Source organism: Carcharhinus amblyrhynchos, chromosome 9 (genome assembly GCF_965287045.1).
Source record: "Carcharhinus amblyrhynchos chromosome 9, sCarAmb.v2.hapA, whole genome shotgun sequence".
NCBI lineage: Eukaryota > Metazoa > Chordata > Chondrichthyes > Carcharhiniformes > Carcharhinidae > Carcharhinus > Carcharhinus amblyrhynchos.
In genome coordinates, this window is record NC_137332.1 from 83,966,137 (window position 1) to 83,986,659 (window position 20,523).

At 46.2% G+C, this 20,523-nt stretch overlaps 1 gene segment (V, D, J or C); it reads left to right on the top strand.

The window, feature by feature from the left end:
• The first annotated feature begins 10,085 nt into the window (after positions 1-10,085).
• LOC145348432 (Ig kappa chain V region Mem5-like) lies at positions 10,086-20,271 on the top strand. The segment is given in 4 exon segments: positions 10,086-10,134; positions 10,321-10,623; positions 11,894-11,932; positions 19,943-20,271. Coding segments are annotated over 4 exon segments (720 nt in total).
• The last annotated feature ends 252 nt before the right edge of the window (positions 20,272-20,523 follow it).

Here is a 20,523-nt window from a genome sequence, read left to right on the forward strand (position 1 = left end):
GGCGTGACCCCGACATGACCCCAGTGATGGTGTGAGGTGTAGTGTTGTTGGACAGCAAATAACTGGCCAATCGCAATGGCAGCGGTCCATGAACCTGCTTCACATGGAGCCTTGAACATCTGCATGGCTCACTCCACCAACCCATTCGGGGCAGGATGGTCGGGGACTGACCTGACATGACAAATGTCATTAGACTTGACCAAAGTCTGAAATTCATCAGCGTGAATGCTGCTCCGTTGTCTGATAGCAACACTTCAGGAAGACCATGGATCACAAAGATCTGCCTCAGTTTATCAATGGTAAATGGAGGCTGTGATGGGTCTCATGAGCTGATCGTCCAGCCACTTGGAATGGACATCGACTAACGCCAGGAACATCTGTCCAAATCCTACATGAAGCTGTGACCAAGGGAGCATGTTCATTGGTGGAGGTAACGCTTGTTGAGTCGGAGAACTCTCACACTGCCCAACCATTTGTTCAATGTCTCTGTCAATGCCAGGCCACCAGACGTAACTATTGGCCAACACTTTAGTTCTGCTCTGGCCAATTTGGGTATCGTGTAACTTTTGGAACAGTGGCCATTGTACAAGGGGTGATACCATGACACGATGGTGAAATGCATAGTGGTGAAATTTTTCACTGTGTGGATAACTGCTGGGCTTTCTTTGTCGATTTGTGAGTACATTTTCTCAAAGTCTGACAAAGTCCTCAAAGCAAATGAATTTAACCTCTCTGTCCCATCTGCCAGTCTATGGGATAGACCTGTTCCAACTCCATAGAGCATCATACAGTCACACAGCACAGAAACAGACCCTTCGGCCCACCATGTCTATGCTGACCATCCAATACCAATCGATATTAATCTCATTTTCCTGCTCCCATATTCAAACCCCGGCTAATGAAGGCAAGCATTCCAGTTGCCTTCTTCATTGCACTATCTCCCTGTAATGCAACCTTCAGGGATCCATGGACTTGTACACCAAAGTCCCTTTGTTCTTCAATTCTCCCTCAGGACCGACCGTTCATTGTGTATATCCGACCTTTATTAAATCTCCAAAATGCATCATAAGAACATAAGAAATAGGAGCAGGAATAGGCCATCTAGCCCTTCGAGCCTGCCCCGCCATTCAATAAGATCATGGCTGGTCTGAAGTGGCTCAGTTCCACTTTCCCACTTTCTCCCCATAACCCTTAATTGCCTTGCCTACCAAAAACCTATCTACCCGCGTCTTAAATATATTTAGCGAGGTAGCCTCCACCACTTCAATGGGCAGAGAATTCCAGAGAATTCTCTCTGGAAGTGTGAGCATCACCTCACACTTATCAGGATTAAACTCCATGTTTCATTGCTGTGTCCACCTGCCCCATCCTCAAAATGCTCACCCACTGATGCTTCAACAACTTGCCCGGATTCATTCCCAAGGATTAGGTCGAGCACTGGCGATCCCGAGTTGGATTATCTATCTACTGACACAAAAAGCTCTCCTGGAATCACTTCGAAAATTCCACCCTGTCTAATCCTTTCACACTGAGGTGATTCTATTAATATTGGTGAGGTTGAAATCCCCGATTACTATAGCCCTATTCCTCTCACACCTCTCTCTGTGATTTGCCTACATATCTGCTCCTCTATCTCCCTCTGAGTGTTGGGAGGGCTGTAGTATAATCCCAGTACAATGATCACCCTTTATATTTCTCAACTCCACCCATATGGCCTCATTTGAAGAGCGTTCCAATATCTCCTCCCTCATTACTTCAGGCTTGGTCTCGTCAATCAATAAAACACTATCCCCTCCTCTCTTACACCGCCCCCCACCCCCATCCCCATCACGCCTGGAACTTCTATACCCTGGAATGTCGAGATTCCAGTCCTGTCCTTCTTTCAACCATATCTCAGTGATTACAACAATCTCATATTTCCACATGCTGACCAACTCTCTAAGTTCATCTGCCTGACCAGTCAGGCTCCTTGTATTAAAATAGATGCTGTTTAGCCTTCCAATCCTCCCATGTGCCTTATCAAGCCCAAGTCTTCTCTGCCTGCTGGTCTGACTGAGTTTTCCTTCTATATCTGACTGAACCTCACTCCCAACTGTACATCTACTGTGTGTTCATCCCCCTGTCAAAGTACGGAGAGGCATCACAAGGATTCCGAATGGTTTGCTCGGGTCAAAGTGCATGAGCAATGACAATGACTGTAAAGCTGTTTTGACTTTTACTAAATTTTCTTTCTGCCTGTCCCCACAATTCCATCACTGATGTTTGTTTAGAAGCTGGTGTGGGGGGCGAGGGAGGCCAGAGTTGTTGCTGAGTTCAGCAGGAACCTTCCAGTTGAGGAAGCCATGAGGAGGAGACTGGTGATCAGGGAGTGGGGTGTCGGGGTTGACAATTGGAGGGGTGGGGGGTATTGAGGAAGCCATCGGGAGGCCAGTCTATTGGGGAAGGGGAGGTGGGGATGGGGAAGTCGGGGCCTGTGATCAGGGGAGTGGGGAATTAGGTTGGGGAAAACCATCGCGAGGCAGGGATTTGGGGTTTCTGATTCAGTTCTCACGGGTGGGATTAACCCCGTCCACAGGCGTAAATCCCTCGTGGATTTTGTGAGACACCAAGTGCCGGATATTCAACTAATTATGCCCAGAAAGTGGCAGGAAAACCTCCCATTTTCCCATTCCAATGGCACATAGTTTTTTGGGAAATTTGCTGCCTTCTTTTTGAGAGAGAGATGGACACAATGTACATTGGACATGACCCACTAATAACACTTTGTCTACCTTCAACTCACTGTTTAACCTCCTCTTCCAATCCAGATGTTTCAGTCAAGGAGTCAGATAGATCTACAACACAGGAGGAGGCCATTCAGCCCCTCATGTCTGTACTAGCTGTTTTACCAGAGTCATTCACAGCTAACAGCACAGTTTAATGTGTGTTGTGGGAAACTCACTGGAATGTTTTATTAGAGACAGAACGAGTGAGAAACATGAACTGATCAGAGAGTCAACATTGCTTTCAAAAGAGTCAGACATGTTCAACGAAGCTGGTTACATTTGTTAGTGAGCCACTAATGTGCTCGAGAAGGGAATGTCTCTGGATATTATTTCTATGCATTTCCAGAAGACATTCGGGTAGGTGCCACACGAGAGGCTGTGAATAAAGTATGGAATTAGAGGAAAGCTTTTGCCATGGATAAGGAATTGGTTCGGAGATAGGAGACAGAGAGTAGGGATAGTGTGCGTGTTATTCCAATCAGCAAGCTGTGAATAGTGATGTCCCCAGGGATCTGTGCTGAAGCCTCAGCTGTTCACTATATTTGTCAATGACTTGGATGAAGGAATAGAGAGTCACATATCCAAGATTACTGAGCACACTAAATTAGGCAGCTTGGAGGAGGTTTCAGAGATAGGGAGGGTGTAGGATAGGGAGGGATTTGAGAGGCAGAATGAGAATGTTAAAATCAGGGCATTGCTGGACCGGGGGTCAGTGTAGGTCAGTGAGAACAGGGGGTGGTGGGTGAACGGGATTTGGTGTGAGTTCAGATCCGAGCAGCAGAGTTCTGGGTGAGTTGATGATTACGGAGGGTGGTAGGTGTGAGATCGGCCAGGACAGCATTGGAATAGTAACGTTCAGCGGGCAACAAAGACACGGATGAGATTTTCAGCAGAAGATGATGTGAGGCAGGAGGACTCGGGAGATGTTACCGAGGTGGAAATAGGTGTTCTGACTGATGGAGTGGATGATGTGGTGGGAAACTCATCTCAGGGTCAAATAGGACACCATGGCTGTGGACTGTGTGGTTCAGTGTCAGACACTCCAAAGGGGAAGGGATGGAGTTTGTATCGGGAGATGAAGACCATGGCTTTGATCTTCCCAATGTGTTTCCCAGTGAGCCTGGCTCCTCAGTCCTGACTGCTCTGAGCTGTTGTTCTTTTCACTGATTGGACAGTTATTGTTAGAGATTCAGACCACAGCACAAATCCCCAGTGTCAAAAATAACTGCAAAGACTGTCAGATCGGAAGATTGAAACGTAACCAACAGAGGAAGTGAAAGAAGGAGCTCAGAGCAGCTGGATGTTTGTTACTGAGACGGGAGAAAATGGTGAACCGTGTTCACTACCTCCAATCTCCCAGCACAGAAGGCACAGTGGGATACAGTCAGGAGGGAGTTATCCTGGGAATCCTCAACAACATTCCAGACTCCATGTAGTCTCTCGGTACCGTGTCAAACACGGACAAGGAAACCTCCTCTGGTTACCACATACCGTCCCCCCCTCAGCTGATGAATCAGTTCTCCTCCATGTTGGACACCACTTGGAGGAAGCACTGAGGGTGGTAAGGACGCAGAATGTACTCTGGGTGGGGAATTCAATGTCCATCACCAAGAGTTACTCAGTAGCACCACCACACACCGAGCTGGCTGGGTCCTAAAGGACATCGCTGCTAGACTGGGACTGCGGCAGGTGGGGAGGGAACCAACAAGAGGGAGAAACATACTTGACCTCACCCTCACCAACCTGCCTGTTACAGATGGATCTGTCCATGGCAGTATCAGTGGGAGTGACCACCGCACAGTCCTTGTGGAGATAAAATCCCATCTTCACATTGAGGATACCCTCCATCATGTTGTGTGGCACTACCACCGTGTTAAATGGGATAGATTTCAAACAGATCAAGCAACTCAAAACTGGGCATCCATGAGGCACTGTGGGCCATCAGCAGCAGCAGAATTGTACTCAACCACAATCTGTAACCTCATGGTCCAGTATATCCCCCACTCTACCATTACCACCAAGCCAGGGGATCAACCCTGGTTCAATGAAGAGTGCAGGAGGACATGGCAGGAGCAACTGCAGATATACTGAGAAATGAGGTGTTAACCTGGTGAAGCTTCAACACAGGACTGTGTGTCAAACAGCAAGCGATAGACAGAGCTGACCCATCCCACAGCCAATGGATCAGATCAAAGCTCTGCAGTCCATCTCCAGACGTGAATGGTGGTGGACAATTAAACAAGGAGGAGGAGGCTCCACAAATATCCCCATCCTTAATTCTGGAGGAGCTCAGCACATCAGTGCAAAAGATAAAGCTGATACATTTGTGACCGGGTACAGCAGCGACTCTGGGTCCTGATAATATTCCAGCAATAGGCCTGAAGACTTGTGCTCCAGGAGTGTCCGCGTCCCCAGCCAAGCTGTTCCAGTACAGATACAAAACTGGCATTTATCCGGCAATGTGGAAAATTACCCAGGTATGTCCTGTATATCAAAAACCAGGATAAATCTATTCTGGCCTCTTACCGCCCCATCAATCCACTCTCAATCATCAGTAAAGTGATTGAAAATGTTGACAGTTCTATCGAGCAGCACTTACTCAGCAATAACCTGCTCACTGACACTCAGTTTGTGTTCTGCCAGGGTCACTCAGCTCCTGACCTCATTACAGTTTTGTTTCAAACATGGACAAAAGAGCTGAGCTCCAGAGGTGAGGTGAGAGAGACTACCCTTAACATCAAGGCAGCATTTGAGTAAACGTGGCATCAAGGTGCCTCAGTTCTGGACGTAGAACATAGAACATTACAGCGTAGTACAGGCCCTTCGGCCCTCGATGTTGCCTCATTACAGGAAGGATGTGGAAGCTACAGAAAGGGTGCAGAGAGATTTACAAGGATGTTGCCTGGATTGGGAAGCATGCCTTATGAGGATAGGTTGAGGGAGCTCGGCCTTTTCTCCTTGGAGAGATGAAGGATGAGGGGTGACCTGATAGAAGTGGATAAGATGTTGAGAGGTATTGATCGAATGGACAGTCAGAGGCTTTTTCCCAGGGCTGAAATGATTGCCACAAGAGGACACAGGTTTAAGGTGCTGGGGAGTAGGTACAGGGGAGATGTCAGGGGTAAGTTTTTCACTCAGAGAGTGGTTGGCGCATGGAATGGGCTGCCGGCAACGGTGGTGGAGGCGGATTCGATAGAGTCTTTTAAGAGACTTTTAGATAAGTACATGGAACTTTGTAAGATAGAGGGTTATAGGTAAGCCTAGTAATGTCTAAGGTAGGGACATGTTCAGCACAGCTTTGTGGGCCGAAGGGCCTGCAGTGTGCTGTAGATTTTCTATGTTTCTATTTTTCTAAGGAGCCCCAGTTGGAATCAAAGGGAATCAGGGGGCAAAGTCTCTGCTGGTTGAAGTCATAGCCAGCACAAAGGAAGGTGGTTGTGGTTATAGGATTTCAATCAGAGATTGCCCCAGGACATCACTGCGCAAATTCCTCAGTGTCCTAGACTGAAGAATCTTCAGCTGCTTAATCAATAACCTTCTCTCCATCATAAGGTCAGAAGTGGGGATGTTCGCCAATGATTGCACAATGTTCAGCACCGTTCACAACTCCTCAGATATTGAAGCAGTCCATATCCAAATGCAGCAAGACCTGGACAATATCCAGACTTGGGCTGACAACTGGCAAATAACAATAATACCACAGAAGTGCCAAGCAATGACTATCTCCAACAAAAGAGAATTTTAACATCTCCCCTTGACATTCAATGGCATTACCTCACTAAATCCTCCACTTTAAACATTCTGGTGGTTACGATTGACTGGAAATTTAACTGGACTAGTCATATAAATACTATGGTACAATAATAGATCAGTAGTGTGGAATACTGTGAAGAGTAACCCACCTCCTAACTCCCCAAAGCCTGTCCACCAGCTACAATGCACAAGTTAGTTGTGTGATGGAATACTTTCCACTTGCCTGGAAGAATGCGGTTCCAAGAACTCTCAAGGAAACTGCCATCATCCAGAACAGAGCAGCCCCAGCTGATTGGCACCCCTTCCACAAACATTCCACCACCTTCAAACATTGGCAGCCGTGTGTACTATCTACAAGATGCCCTGCATGAATTCACCAAGTTTCCTGAGGCAACACCTTCGAAACCACTGACCAGTTCATCTGTAAAGGCAAAAGCAGCAGATCCCGGGGAACACCATCACCTGGAGGTTCCCCTCCAAGTCACTCAACATCCTGATTTGGAAATATATCACCGCTCCTTCACTGCTGCTGGGTAAAAGTCCTGGGACTCCCTCCCTGACAGCACTGAGGGTATACCTACACCAAATGGTCTGCCGCGGTTCAAGAAGGCAGCTCACCACCACCACCCCCTCAAGGACAATTAAGAAATGGTAATAAATGTTGACATAGCCACTGACACACACCCCCCACAAACAAATAAACTTAAAAAAAATTCCTATATTACTCGATGCCCCATTGTGTGTGTTAAAATCTGGATCCTGTCAGCAGGATATTTGACTGTAGGAACCTTCACCACTGTGGCCAATTCTGCTCAACCTGTAATCCACAAAGAATCTGAATTTATATAGCACCTCATCGTACAACACAGCTAAAGGTGTTTCAGAGTTGCAGTCAGAGGAATAGGAGGAAGGGCTGGGGGTCTTTAGGGAGAGAGAGGCTTGAGTGAAAGGATGGAGTTTGATGGGGTGAGAGACATGCAGAGGAGGAGGGATTAAGAATGCGAGATCAGGGTGCAGGGCCTGGGTGTCTGAAAGTTCTGCTGTCAATGGTGGGATGAAGGAAGCAGCGATGGGCAGGAGAGCAGAATCAGAAGATGGAAGGTGAGGGAAGGAATGAGAATGTACAGCAGGATGCAGAGTTAGGGAGGGGTGACACCATGGAGGGAGCTGGAGCACAGTGAAGTACTGTGTGCAATTTTGGTCCCCTTATTTGCGAAAGGATATATTGGCCTTGGAGGGAGTACAGAGAAGGTTCACCAGGTTGATACCGGAGATGAAGGGGGTTAGTTTATGAGAAGAGATTGAGTAGATTGGGCCTGTACTCATTGGAGTTTAGAAGGCTGAGGAGTGACCTTATAGAGACATATAAGATGATGAAGGGGCTGGATAGGGTAGACGTAGAGAGATTCTGTCCACTTAGAAAGGTAACAAGAACTAGAGGACATAGCCTCAAAATAAGGGGGAGTCAGTTTAGAACAGAGTTGAGGAGGAACTTCTTCTCTCAGAGGGTAGTGAATCTTTGGAATTCTCTTCCCATTGAAGCAGTGGAGGCTACCTCGTTGAATATGTTTAAGTCACAGGTAGATAGACTCCCGATCAATAAGGGAATTAAGGGTTATGGGGAGAAGGCGGGTAAGTGGAACTGAACCACTATCAGATCAGCCATGATCTTATTGAATGGCGGGGCAGACTCGAGGAGCTAGATGGCCTACTCCTGCTCCTATTTCTTAAGTTCTTATGAAGTCAGGGGTGATAGGTCAGTGAGGTCAGGGGGATTGTTGGAACAACACTTGTGTGACTCTAATGTATACTGGTCCCCACTGGAGGGTGTTTATTTATATATTTTAAAGTTTAAAGTTTAAAGTTCGGTGGCACGGTGGTTAGCACTGATGCCTCACTGTGCCAGGGACCCAGCTTCGATTCCCGGTTTGGGTCACTGTGTGGAGTTTGTATGTTTCTCCCCGTATCTGCGTGGGTCTCCTCTGGGTGCTCTGGTTTCCTCCCACAATCCAAAGACATGCTGGTTAAGTGCATTGGCCATGTTAAATTCTCCCTCTGAGCGCAGTGTGGCAACTAAGGGATTTTCACAGTAACTTCATTGCAGTGTTAACGTAAGCTCACTTGTAACTAAGAAATAAATAAAACTTTAAAAAGATCAAATGTTATGACAAAAGATACGAGCTGATGGTGTGTGGGTAACATATTAGCATTGATAGAGGATTGGTTAGCTCACAGAAACAAGGGAGAGGGGATCAATGATTGTTTTGGGGTTGGGGAGCTGTAATTAGTGGAGTTCTGGAACAATCAGTGCTGGGACCACAACTATTCACAATCCATATCAATGACTTGGATAAAGGGAATGAATGGAACTAATGTCCCAGTGACACTAAGATAGGTGGGAAAAGTAAGTTACCAAGAGGGGGTCGAGAGTCTGCAAACAGATAGGGACAGAGGAAGTGAGTGGCTACACATTTGCAGTACAACCTGGGTAAATGTGAAGGTGTCCACTTTGGCAGGAAGAATAGAAAAGCAGTAAACTATTGAAATGGAGAGAGATTGTACAACTCGGTGCTACAGAGGGATCTGGCTGTCCTGGGACATCAATCACAACAAGTTAGTCTGCAACTACAGCAAGTGATTAGGGAAACAAATGGAATGTCGGTGTTTATTACAAGGAGAATGGAATCTAAAAATAGGGAAGTTTTACTGCAGCTGTACAGGGTCTCGGTGAAACCACATCTGGAATACCATCTACAGTTTAGGTCTCCTTATTTGAAAAAGGATATCATTGTGTTAGAAACTGTTCAGAGAAGATTCACCTGACACATTCCTGGGGTGAGGGGTTATCTTATGAAGAAAAGTCGGACAGGTTGGGCCTGAACCCATTGGAGTTTAGAAGAATGAGAGGTGATCTTATTGAAACATATCAGATTGTGAGGGGACTGACAGAGTGGAGACCAGGAGGATGGCGCCTCTTCTGGGGAAATGAATAGACAGAAGGACAACTGAGAAAGAAAGTGAGAGAGGAAGAGAGACGGAAAGAGCAGTAGGGGAAGAGAGCGGAGGAGAGAGAGAAAGACAGGGAGAGAGACAGAGAGAGAGTGAGGGGCAGACACTGACGAATAGATATGGAGAGACTGAGCAAGACTGAGACCGAGAGACAAATATACGGAGAGTGAGAGAAAGAGACCGAGGGACAGATGTCGAGAGACTGCTAGAGACAGTAACTGAGGGGCAGATGTTGAAAGACTGAGAGATACAGAGACTGAGAGAGACAGAAACTGTGAGAATGTGAGAGGCAGAGACTGAGGGGCAGATATTGAGAGAGAGAGAGAGTGAGTGAGAGAGACGGCGAGTGATGGAGAGATATCGATAGAGTGAGAGAGGCAGAGAGGGTGGAAGAGAGAAGAAGAGGAAGTGAAAGGTGCTGACGTGGTTTCTCTGGGTCAGACCATTAACAAACTGAGGAACAGACAGTGAGACTCTCACAGGCCGCAGCATTATAAAGCAGAGCCCAGTGAAGGGAGAGTTTATCAGTAACCAGGCACAGGGACACGAGCACACACCATGATTTCAGCCATCCAGCTGCTCTGGCCTCTGGCATTCTGCATCGCAGGTACAAATCTCTCTCCTTCCACCTTGAATATTTCCCTGCTCTCCATTTCAATCCAATTCTCCTGACTTGTGATTGAAGGGAAAATGCTGAAAGGAGAGGAACAGTCAGTGTCTCCAACAATATCTCATTGCACAGCCTCTTTCTGTGACAGTTCTTACTTCACTCTGTTTCTCTATTACTCCTCAGGTATCAATGGAGACACCAGCGTGACCCAGACTCCCCCGGTGCTGTCAGTGAGCCTGGGCCAGACCGCCACCATCACCTGTACGACCAGTCAATCTGTCAGTTACTATGTTTCTTGGTACCAACAGCGAGAAGGACAGAAACCGGCTCTGCTGATCTACGATGCAACAAATCGATTCACAGGAGTATCCGACCGATTCACCGGCAGTGGATCTGGGACAAGATTCACCCTGACAATCAGCAATGTTCAGAATGAGGATGTCGCTGATTATTACTGTCAGCAATATGGCAGCAACCCTCGACACAGTGATACAGAGCCTTACAAAAACCCAATACACACAGCACCACCTCCTGTACTGACACATCCCACAGTTTTATATAATATATAATAATGGACACACAGTCCCACCTCCTGTACTGACACATCCCACAGTTTTATATAATATATAATAATGGACACACAGCACCACCTCCTGTACTGACACATCCCACAGTTTTATATAATATATAATAATGGACACACAGTCCCACCTCCTGTACTGACACATCCCACAGTTTTATATAATATATAATAATGGACACACAGTCCCACCTCCTGTACTGACACATCCCACAGTTTTATATAATATATAATAATGGACACACAGCACCACCTCCTGTACTGACACATCCCACAGTTTTATATAATATATAATAATGGACACACAGTCCCACCTCCTGTACTGACACATCCCACAGTTTTATATAACATATAATAATGGACACACAGCACCACCTCCTGTACTGACACATCCCACAGTTTTATATAATATATAATAATGGACACACAGCACCACCTCGTGGACTGACACATCCCACAGTTTTATATAATATATAATAATGGACACACAGCACCACCTCCTGTACTGACACATCCCACAGTTTTATATAATATATAATAATGAACACACAGCACCACCTCGTGTACTGACACATCCCACAGTTTTATATAATATATAATAATGGACACACAGTCCCACCTCCTGTACTGACACATCCCACAGTTTTATATAATATATAATAATGGACACACAGTCCCACCTCCTGTACTGACACATCCCACAGTTTCATATAATATATAATAATGGACACACAGTCCCACCTCCTGTACTGACACATCCCACAGTTTTATATAATATATAATAATGGACACACAGTCCCACCTCCTGTACTGACACATCCCACAGTTTTATATAATATTTAATGAACACAAGAAAGGAAACTGAACAAATTATTTGTACTGTCCACTACACACTCCAGTCCCTGTGGTGTCCACCGCTCACTGAAGGCCTCGAGTTTCCCTCTTACTCTCCATGTCCACATATGAAGAGCAGCTGAAAGATTTATCATCTCAAATTAAAATTCTCAACTCTCCCAACAAAACACAGAGATATTGAGAGAAACAGAGAGAGAGAAAGAGTGAGAGAGAAAGAGTGAGAGAGAAACAGAGAGAGAGAAAGAGTGAGAGAAAAAGAAGAGTGAGTGAGTGAGTCAGAGACAGAGGTTTTTGTACAGCTCCTCCACTGGAAGCTGTCAGTGTGCCTTGTTTTCGGTACAGGAACCAAACTCAGACTGAGTAAGTAAAGCCCAATCCTCCGTTATTAACCCTTTCAATGCTGAAACTTTCTCAAACACAAATACTGAATAGTTGAAGGTGTTAGTGAGGAAGCTGCAGTCAATGAAATGGTTGATTGAAGAACACTGTGTAGAACAGGGAGTCCAGCTGTATTTCTTTCCTTCCATTCCCCCCTTTAAGCAGCAAGATATAAGTAAGCAGCTTTTACCCACCGTGTGGAGGAGATCTGGACGTTTGCAGACTGTGTTCACATTCCTGCAGCATGGAGTGAAATCACTCTCTAGACTCCTGTCAGTCTCAGTCTGACACACACAGGCAGAGTTTGATGTGAAGTTGAACTCTCTGTCTCACTCTCTGATATAACTGATCACAGCAGCAGCACAGTCAGACACCGAGGTGCCACCTGCCCCAGCTTTCACTCTGCTCTCTCCACTCCCTGCTTATCTCTTGCTGAAGTTCTGATGACAAACAGCCACAGCAGGGCTCACAATCCAGTGGCTTCAGTGTTCCAGGCTTTTGGGGAGACTCTCTGTTACTTTCTCTTTGGGATGAGTTCAATCCAATATTTATCCCGGATCCAACATCACTGAAAATGCTGATTGTTTCACTGCTGTGTGTGGGATCTTGCTGTGTACATGTTGTGACCAGTCCTCAGACAGGGTCCCTCATTTGTTAACTTCTTGAACCGGATCCCAATTTTGTTTTCCTCTGGGTGAGGAGTAATCAGCTGGAATCCCGCCCTCGATTGGTCACAACAGGGTTCATTTAAAATGGATCCCTTCACCCGTGGAAACCTTACACAGTCCACGTAGTTTTTTATTAGCCATTGAATCCCTACAGTGCAGGAGGAGGCTATTCAGTCCATTGACAGAATTACGAGGGACAGAGATAGGGTAGATATGAGGAAACTCTTCCCCTTAATCACAGAGGCAGCAGATTTTGAGAGACGTGAGGGAAATCTTTTCACCCGATTCTCCAAAAGAGCTTCTTACCCAGGCTCCCTGTAACCCTGCGCATTTACCATTGCTAACCCACCTAAAGAACACACTCGGGGTAATTTAGCATGGCCAATCCATCTAACCTGCAGACCTTTGGAATGGGGGAGGAAACTGGAGCACCCCGAAAAATGTCTCAACTCACATTCTGTCACCCCAGCACCAGTACACACAGCTCAGGGATACAGTTGGAATTTTAACCCATTTCCCTGTTGTTTCCTGTCACACCTGACAAAGGAATAGCGTTTCTGAAAGCTTGTGGTTTTCCTACCAAATAAACTGGTTGGACTTTAACCTGGTGTTGTGAGACTTCTTACTAACTTTCAGGTGTGATATTCCATCCTCTCTCGGGTCTGGTCAGTCAAATATAATCCACATCGGAATTTTCCAGAAGTTGGTCACTTTACATTCTTGGCCATCTTGGTTCAGTCAGAGTGTCATAGACATTTACAGCACAGAAAGAGGCCCTTCAGCCCATCCTGTGTCTGCTGGCCATCAAGCTCCTAACTATTCTAAACCCATTTTCCAACACTTGATCCGTAGCCTTGTGTGCTTTGGAATTTCAAACGCTCATCTAAATACTTCTTAAATGGTGTGAGGGTTCCTGCTTCTACCACCCTTTCAGGGAGTGAGTTCCAGATTCCCAACACCCTCTGCGTGAAAAGGTTTTTCCTCCAATCCCTCAAAATCTTCTGTTTCTGAAATTAAATCTATGATCCCTGGTTTTTGAATCTACTGCTAAAAGAGGAAAAGTTCCTTCGTATCTGCTCTATGTCTTCATAATTCTGACCTGCTGCAGTTATTCAGGGCTTTGGTGAGGCAGCACTGGGAATATTGTGCACAGTTTTGGTCTCCCTATCTCAGGAAGGATATTTTTGTTCTAGAGGGAGTGCAGAGAAGGTATCCCAGACTGATTCCTGTTATAATGGGACAGATGTATGAGGAGAGATTGAGTTGGTTAGGACTTATATTCATTGGGGTTCAGAGGAATGAGGAAACAACTCATGGAGATTTATAAAATTCTAACAGGTTAGGGGGAATAGTGAGGGAAATACATGGGGTTATGGGAAAAGAGTTGATGCAGACTCGATGGGCCGAATGACCTCCGCCTGCACTTTAAGGATTTTATTGTCCATGCCTGTGCTGGCCATCAGGCATCTTTCTATTCTAATCCTATTTTCCAGCATTTGGTCCGTGGCCTTGTCTGCTTTGGAATTTCAAGTGGTCATCTAAATGCTTTTTAAATGTTATGAAAGTTCCCACCTCCACCACCCTTTCAGGCAGCGAGTTCCAGATTCCCAGCACCCTCTGAGTGAAAGGATTTCCCTCAAATCCCTCAAAATCTGCTGCCTCTGTGATTTAGGGGAAAAGTTTCCTCATATCTACCCGATCTCTGTCCCTCGTAATTCTGTCTTTCTGCAGTTATACAGGGCCTTGGTGAGACCACACTGGGAATAATGTGTACGGTTTTGCTCTCCTGATCTGAGGAAGGATATTTTTGGGACAGAGGGAGTGCAGCAAATGTTTACTGGAATGATTTCTACGATAAGGGGATTGATGTAGGAGGAGAGATTGCGTTGGTTTTTTTTTTAAGTTTATTTATTAGTCACAAGTAGGCTCACATTCACACTGCAATGAAGTCACTGTGAAAATCCCCATGTGGCTATGTTCCGGTGCCTCATCGGGAATACGGAGAGAGAATTTAGCTTGGCCTAACCTGCACACCTTTTGGACTGTGGGAGGAAACCGGAGCACCTGAAGGAAACCCACGCAAACATGGGGAGAATTTGCAAACTCCACACAGACAGTGACCCAAGCTGGGAATTGAACCTGGGTCCCTGGCACTGTGAGGCAGCAGTGCTAGCCACTGTGTCACCGTGCTGCCCCCACTGCAGGTCAGAAGAATGAGGGGGGATCACACAAGAACCTATAAAATTACAACAGGACTAGTCAGGAGAGATACAGGAAGCATGTTCCCAATGCTGGGAGCGTCCAGTTTGAGGCATCATAGTCTGAGAATATGGGGGAAACCTTTTAGGACTGAGGTGAGGGGAAATTCCTTCACCCAGTGAGGGGTAAACCTGTGGAATTCACTATCACAGAAAGCAGTTGAGGGCAAAATATTGTACGTTTTCAAGAAGGAGTGAGATTTAGCTTTTGGGGTGAATAGGATGAAAGAATTTGGTGAGGAAGACAGGATCTGGCTCCTGATTGGATGATCAGCCATGATCATGATGAAGAGTGGAACAGGCTCAAAGGGCCAAATGGCCTATTCCTGTTCCTATTTTCTGTGATTCTATGCAGACCAGCATTTATCACCCATCCCTAATTGCCCTGGTGAAGATGGTGCTGAGGTGGTGGAATAAGTTCTACTTCAATGAGTATCGGCCCAACTTGCTCAAGCTTTCCTCATAAGACAATCCCTTACTCGGTGGAATCAGCCGAGTGAACCATCTCTGAACTCTTTCCAATTCTCCTGTATCTTTCCTTAAGTAAGGAGACCCTAAGTGTCCACAATATTCTAAGTGTGATTTTCCCAATGTGCTGTAGCAAAACATCCCTCCTTTTATACTCATCCTCATTGGAATGAAGAGCAACATTCCATTTGCCCTCCTAATTTTTTTCTGTTCCTGGATGCAAAGACACCCAGATCACGCGATAGAATTTCTTCAGTTTACTAGGATTCTGCTCAATCCTCCTGCCAAATTGGACAACCTCACATTTTCCCACATTATCCTCCATCTGTCAATGTTTTCCCACTCACTGAACCTATCTCTATTCCTTTTCAGACTCTGTATCCTCCTCACAACTTGCATTCCTACTCATAAATGTATCATCAGTAAATTTAGCGACAATCCTCTCATTCCCTTCATCCAGCTCATTAATATAAATTGTAGAGTTAAACCCCAAACAACAAACGTCTTCCTTTGTGCCAGGTATAACTCCAAGCAGCAGAGAGTTTCCTCCCTAATTCCCATCGATTCCAGTTTTGCTTGGCCTCCTTGATACCACACTTGGTCAAATGCTGCCTCGATATCAAAGGCAGTCACTCTCACCTCATCTCTGGAGTTCGGCTCTTTTGTCCATGTTTGAACCAAGGCTGTAATGAGTCAGGAACTGAGTGACCCTGCTGGAACCCAGAGTCAGGGTCAATGGGCAGGTTATTGCAGAGTAAGTGCTGTTTGATATCGCTGTAGATATGTTCAGATCACATTGCTAACAATCAAGATTAGACTGAAGGGACGGGTATTGTGCAGATTGGATTTCTCTTATGTGGACAAATCATAACCAGGGAATTTCCCACATTGCCAGCTTGATGCCAATGTTGTACCTGCACTGGAACAGCTTGGCCAAGGGCATGGAATGTTCTGGAGCACGAGTCTGCAGGACCTCCGGAGGAGGTTGAGATGGATCATCCACTTGGCACTTATGGCTAAAGATTACTGCGAATGCTTCAGCCTTATCTTTTGTACTGATGTGCTGGGTTCCTCCATCATTGAGGATGGGGATATTTGTGGTGCCTCCTCCTCCAGTGAGTTGTTTAATTGTCCACCACCATTCACGGCTGGATGTGACAGGACTGCAGAGCTTAGATCTGATCCATTGGTTGTGGGATGGTTTAACTCTGTCTATCACTTGCTGCTTCTGCTGTTTGGTACACAGTCTCTGTGTTGTAGCTTCACCAGGTTAACACCTCATTTTTCAGTCTGTCTGTTGTTGCTCCTGCCATGTCCTCCTGCACTCTTCATTGAACTGAAAGCAGCAGAGAATCCACAGAAACACACTGATGCTTCAAATCCCACTCCTGAGACGGTGGTGACAGGTGCTATAGAAATGTAATTCTGTCTTTGAGCTTGGAGATTCCTGATCCTGACTCTCACCCATTGTCCGCACACTCGCACCCTCCAGAGTTCATGGGGTCATTCGGAGCAGTGACCCTGTCTGACCCCTGGACACTGAGACTAATTCTAGCCTCACCCTTGACCTCAGCCCAGTGCTGGGCAGGAAGGTTTGAAATGAAATCTAGAAGCTTCTACACCAGCCAATGGGAATCCTGTGTGAAGTGTGTTGATCCAAGTCTGCTCCAATGTTCTGGGATAAAGTTCTCCTGATCTGTGTGTGATCTGAGGTTTGTTGATGCTCAACCTGTTTCCCCCAGACAGACTGAGCAATAGTTCCAGCTTCCTGATTGGTTAACATTCTGTTAAAGGGACACTGTGTCTTTAAATACCCTCACCATTAACCATTTCAGTGCTGAATTTGTAGTAATGTTTTACAAATATTTCAGTAACATTGTAAAATGATTCAACCAGCTTCAAGTCAAACCTTTACCCCCAGACACTGAACTACTTTGAAACCCACCTTGTCACTTTCCTTCGGATCCCATCAGCTTCTAATTTTAAACAACGGTACAGCATTACCCGTTCTCCAGTCCTCCCACCCTACAACTGTGGCGAGAGGGGATTGGAAAATTATGGTCAGGCTCTCCGCTATTTCTTCTTCTGCTTCCCTTCGCATCCTGGGGTACATTTCACCCGGGCCTGGGCATTTCTCCACTTTCAAAAATGATAAGTATATTAATACCTCCTCTCTCACTAACATTATCCAATCAATTATTTCACAATCTCTCTCCTCCTGAAATACGATGTCAGATTTGTCCCTCTCATTTGAACATAAGAACATCAGAACATAAGAAATAGGAGCAGGAGTAGGCCAACTAGCCCTTCGAGCCTGCCCCACCATTCAATAAGATCATGGCTGATCTGTCGTGGCTCAGTTCCACATTCCCGCCCTCTCCCCTTAACCCTTAATCCCCTCTCTTATCAAAAACCCATCAACCTGCGTCTTAAAAATATTTAGCGAGGTAGCCTCCACCACTTCAACGGGCAGAGAATTCCAGAGATTCACCACCCTTTGAGTGAAGAAGTTCCTCCTCAACTCTGTTCTAAACCGCCCCCCCTTTATCTTGAGGCTATGCCCCCTAGTCCTACTATCCTTTCTGAGCGGGAAGAGTCTCTCCACCTCTATCCTTTCCATCCCATTCATGATCTTATACGTCTCAATGAGATCCCCCCTCATTCTTCTAAACTCTAAGGAGTACAAGCCTAATTTATTCAGCCTCTCCTCATAGCTCAACCCCCTCAACTCCGGCATCAGCCTAGTAAACCTCCTCTGCACTCCCTCCAAGGCCAAAATATCCTTGCCTAAGTACGGCGCCCAAAACTGCACACAGTACTCCAGCTGCGGCCTCACCAATGCCCTATACAGCCGCAGCAAGACTTCCCTACTTTTATATTCAATCCCCCTCGCGATGAAGGCCAGCATCCCATTCGCCTTCCTGACCACCTGCTGCACCTGCAAGCTGGGTTTTTGCAACTCATGCACAAGGACCCCGAGGTCCCTCTGCACCGTCGCCTGCTGCAGTTTTTCTCCACGTAAGTAATAATCCTTCCGACCATTATTCCTACCAAAGTGGACCACCTCGCACTTGCCAACATTAAATTCCATTTGCCATTTCCTGGCCCATTCGCCCAGCCTATCTAGATCCTTTTGTAGACTCTCCCCACCCTCCGCACAATTTGCCTTTCCACCAATTTTGGTGTCATCAGCAAATTTTGACACCCTACACTCGGTTCCCTCCTCCAGATCATGTATATAAATGGTAAATAGCTGAGGCCCCAGCACCGACCCCTGGGGCACTCCACTAGTCACTATCCGCCAATCCGAATAGCAACCATTGACCCCCACTCTCTGCCTCCTATTTGACAACCAGTCCTCTATCCACGCTAACACCCTACCACCAACTCCATACCCACTGACCTTCTGCAATAACCTCTTGTGAGGTACCTTGTCAAACGCCTTCTGAAAATCAAGAAAGACCACATCCACCGGCTCTCCTCTATCCACCGCCCAAGACACATCCTCATAGAACTCCAGTAAATTTGTCAGACACGACTTCCCTTTAACGAAACCGTGCTGCGTCTGCTCTATCAAGCAGTTCCCCTCAAGATGCCTCGCTATTTCCTCCTTGATGACGGATTCTAACATTTTACCTACAACAGACGTTAAACTAACAGGCCTATAATTCCCCGCCTTTTGCCTGGCACCCTTCTTAAACAACGGCGTAACATTAGCCGTTTTCCAATCTTCCGGCACTTCCCCGGAATCCAGCGACGTCTGGAAAATAACCACCAAGGCATCCACTATCACCTCCGCCATTTCTTTCAGGACCCTCGGATGCATTCCATCCGGTCCTGGGGACTTGTCCACAATCAGCCCCTCCAGTCTGTCGAGCACCGCCTCTCTAGTAACAGTAATGTCATCGACACCCTCCAGTCCTACCACCTTTCCATCTCCAACATCCGGCAAATTATTCACGTCCTCCTCCGTGAAGACAGAAACAAAAAAGTTATTTAAGACCTCAGCCATATCCCCATATTTGTAATATCTAATATAAATTGTTCATTCAGAATCATCTCTGTACCTTTCCCCTCCACACACAAGTTACCTTTTTGCTTTCTAACCAGCCGTGTTCATACAGTTATCCTCTTTGCAATATCCCACGCTATTGCTTTGTGTGAATATATTTCTATCTCCAGCTCAAATATCCTCCCACTGCTCTGAAACTGATTACCTTCAAGTCACCGTTTCTGGTTCATTTTGGCAAATTCCAGTTTAATGAAATTGGCCTTTCCCCAATTTAAAACTTTTACCATTGATCGATCTTTCCTCTTTTCCATAACAACTCTAAATCGTTATCTTTATGATGATCAGCGTTACCCAAATGTTCCCCCACTGATACAACTTACAGCTACCCAGATTTGTTCTCTAAAACTACCCAAAACTGCCCCTTCTCTTCTTGGGATGTTTCTGTACTGGTTAAAACAGTTCCCTGGAATAGATTTTCGGAATTGTGTAACGTTGAAACATTAACATTGATTTGATCCCAGTTAATATTCGGGATGTTGAAAGCCTGAAAATGGCAGTGATTAAAATTTCTTCTCTTCTCTTCCAGCCCGTGAGAATTCACAACCCAAGCTGACCCTGCTGCCCCCCTCACCGGAGGAGGTCAAGACCAAGGGCACTGCCACCCTGGTGTGCCTTGCCGATCACTTCTATCCCGATGAGGTGGAGGTGAAGTGGAAGAAGGATGGTGCAGCCATTTCCAACGGGGTTCAGACCAGCAACTACTTGCGAGCTTCAGACAACACCTACAGCGTCAGCAGCCTGCTGACCCTCTCTGGCTCTGACTGGGAGTCCAACGCTCGCTTCTCCTGTGCCCTCACCCACGTGAGCCTCTCCTCTCCCCTCAGCAAGAGTGTCAGGAGTTCAGAATGTGCCTAGAGTGTCAGAGACAGTCCACAGAGGAGACACAACTTGGAATAGAACAGGGGTGAGCTGGGAGGACAAAGGTTGTTGTCAGCACTGAATGACAACTCCCTTTCTTATTGGGAGTGAGTCTGAGACACTTCTGAGGGTCAGGGGTTAAAGAACATTGTTGGGATATTGTAGAGGGAGCTTTACTCTGTATCTAACCCTGTGCTGTTTCTGTCGTGGGAGTGTTTGATGGGGACAGTGTGGACTCGTGATAACAAG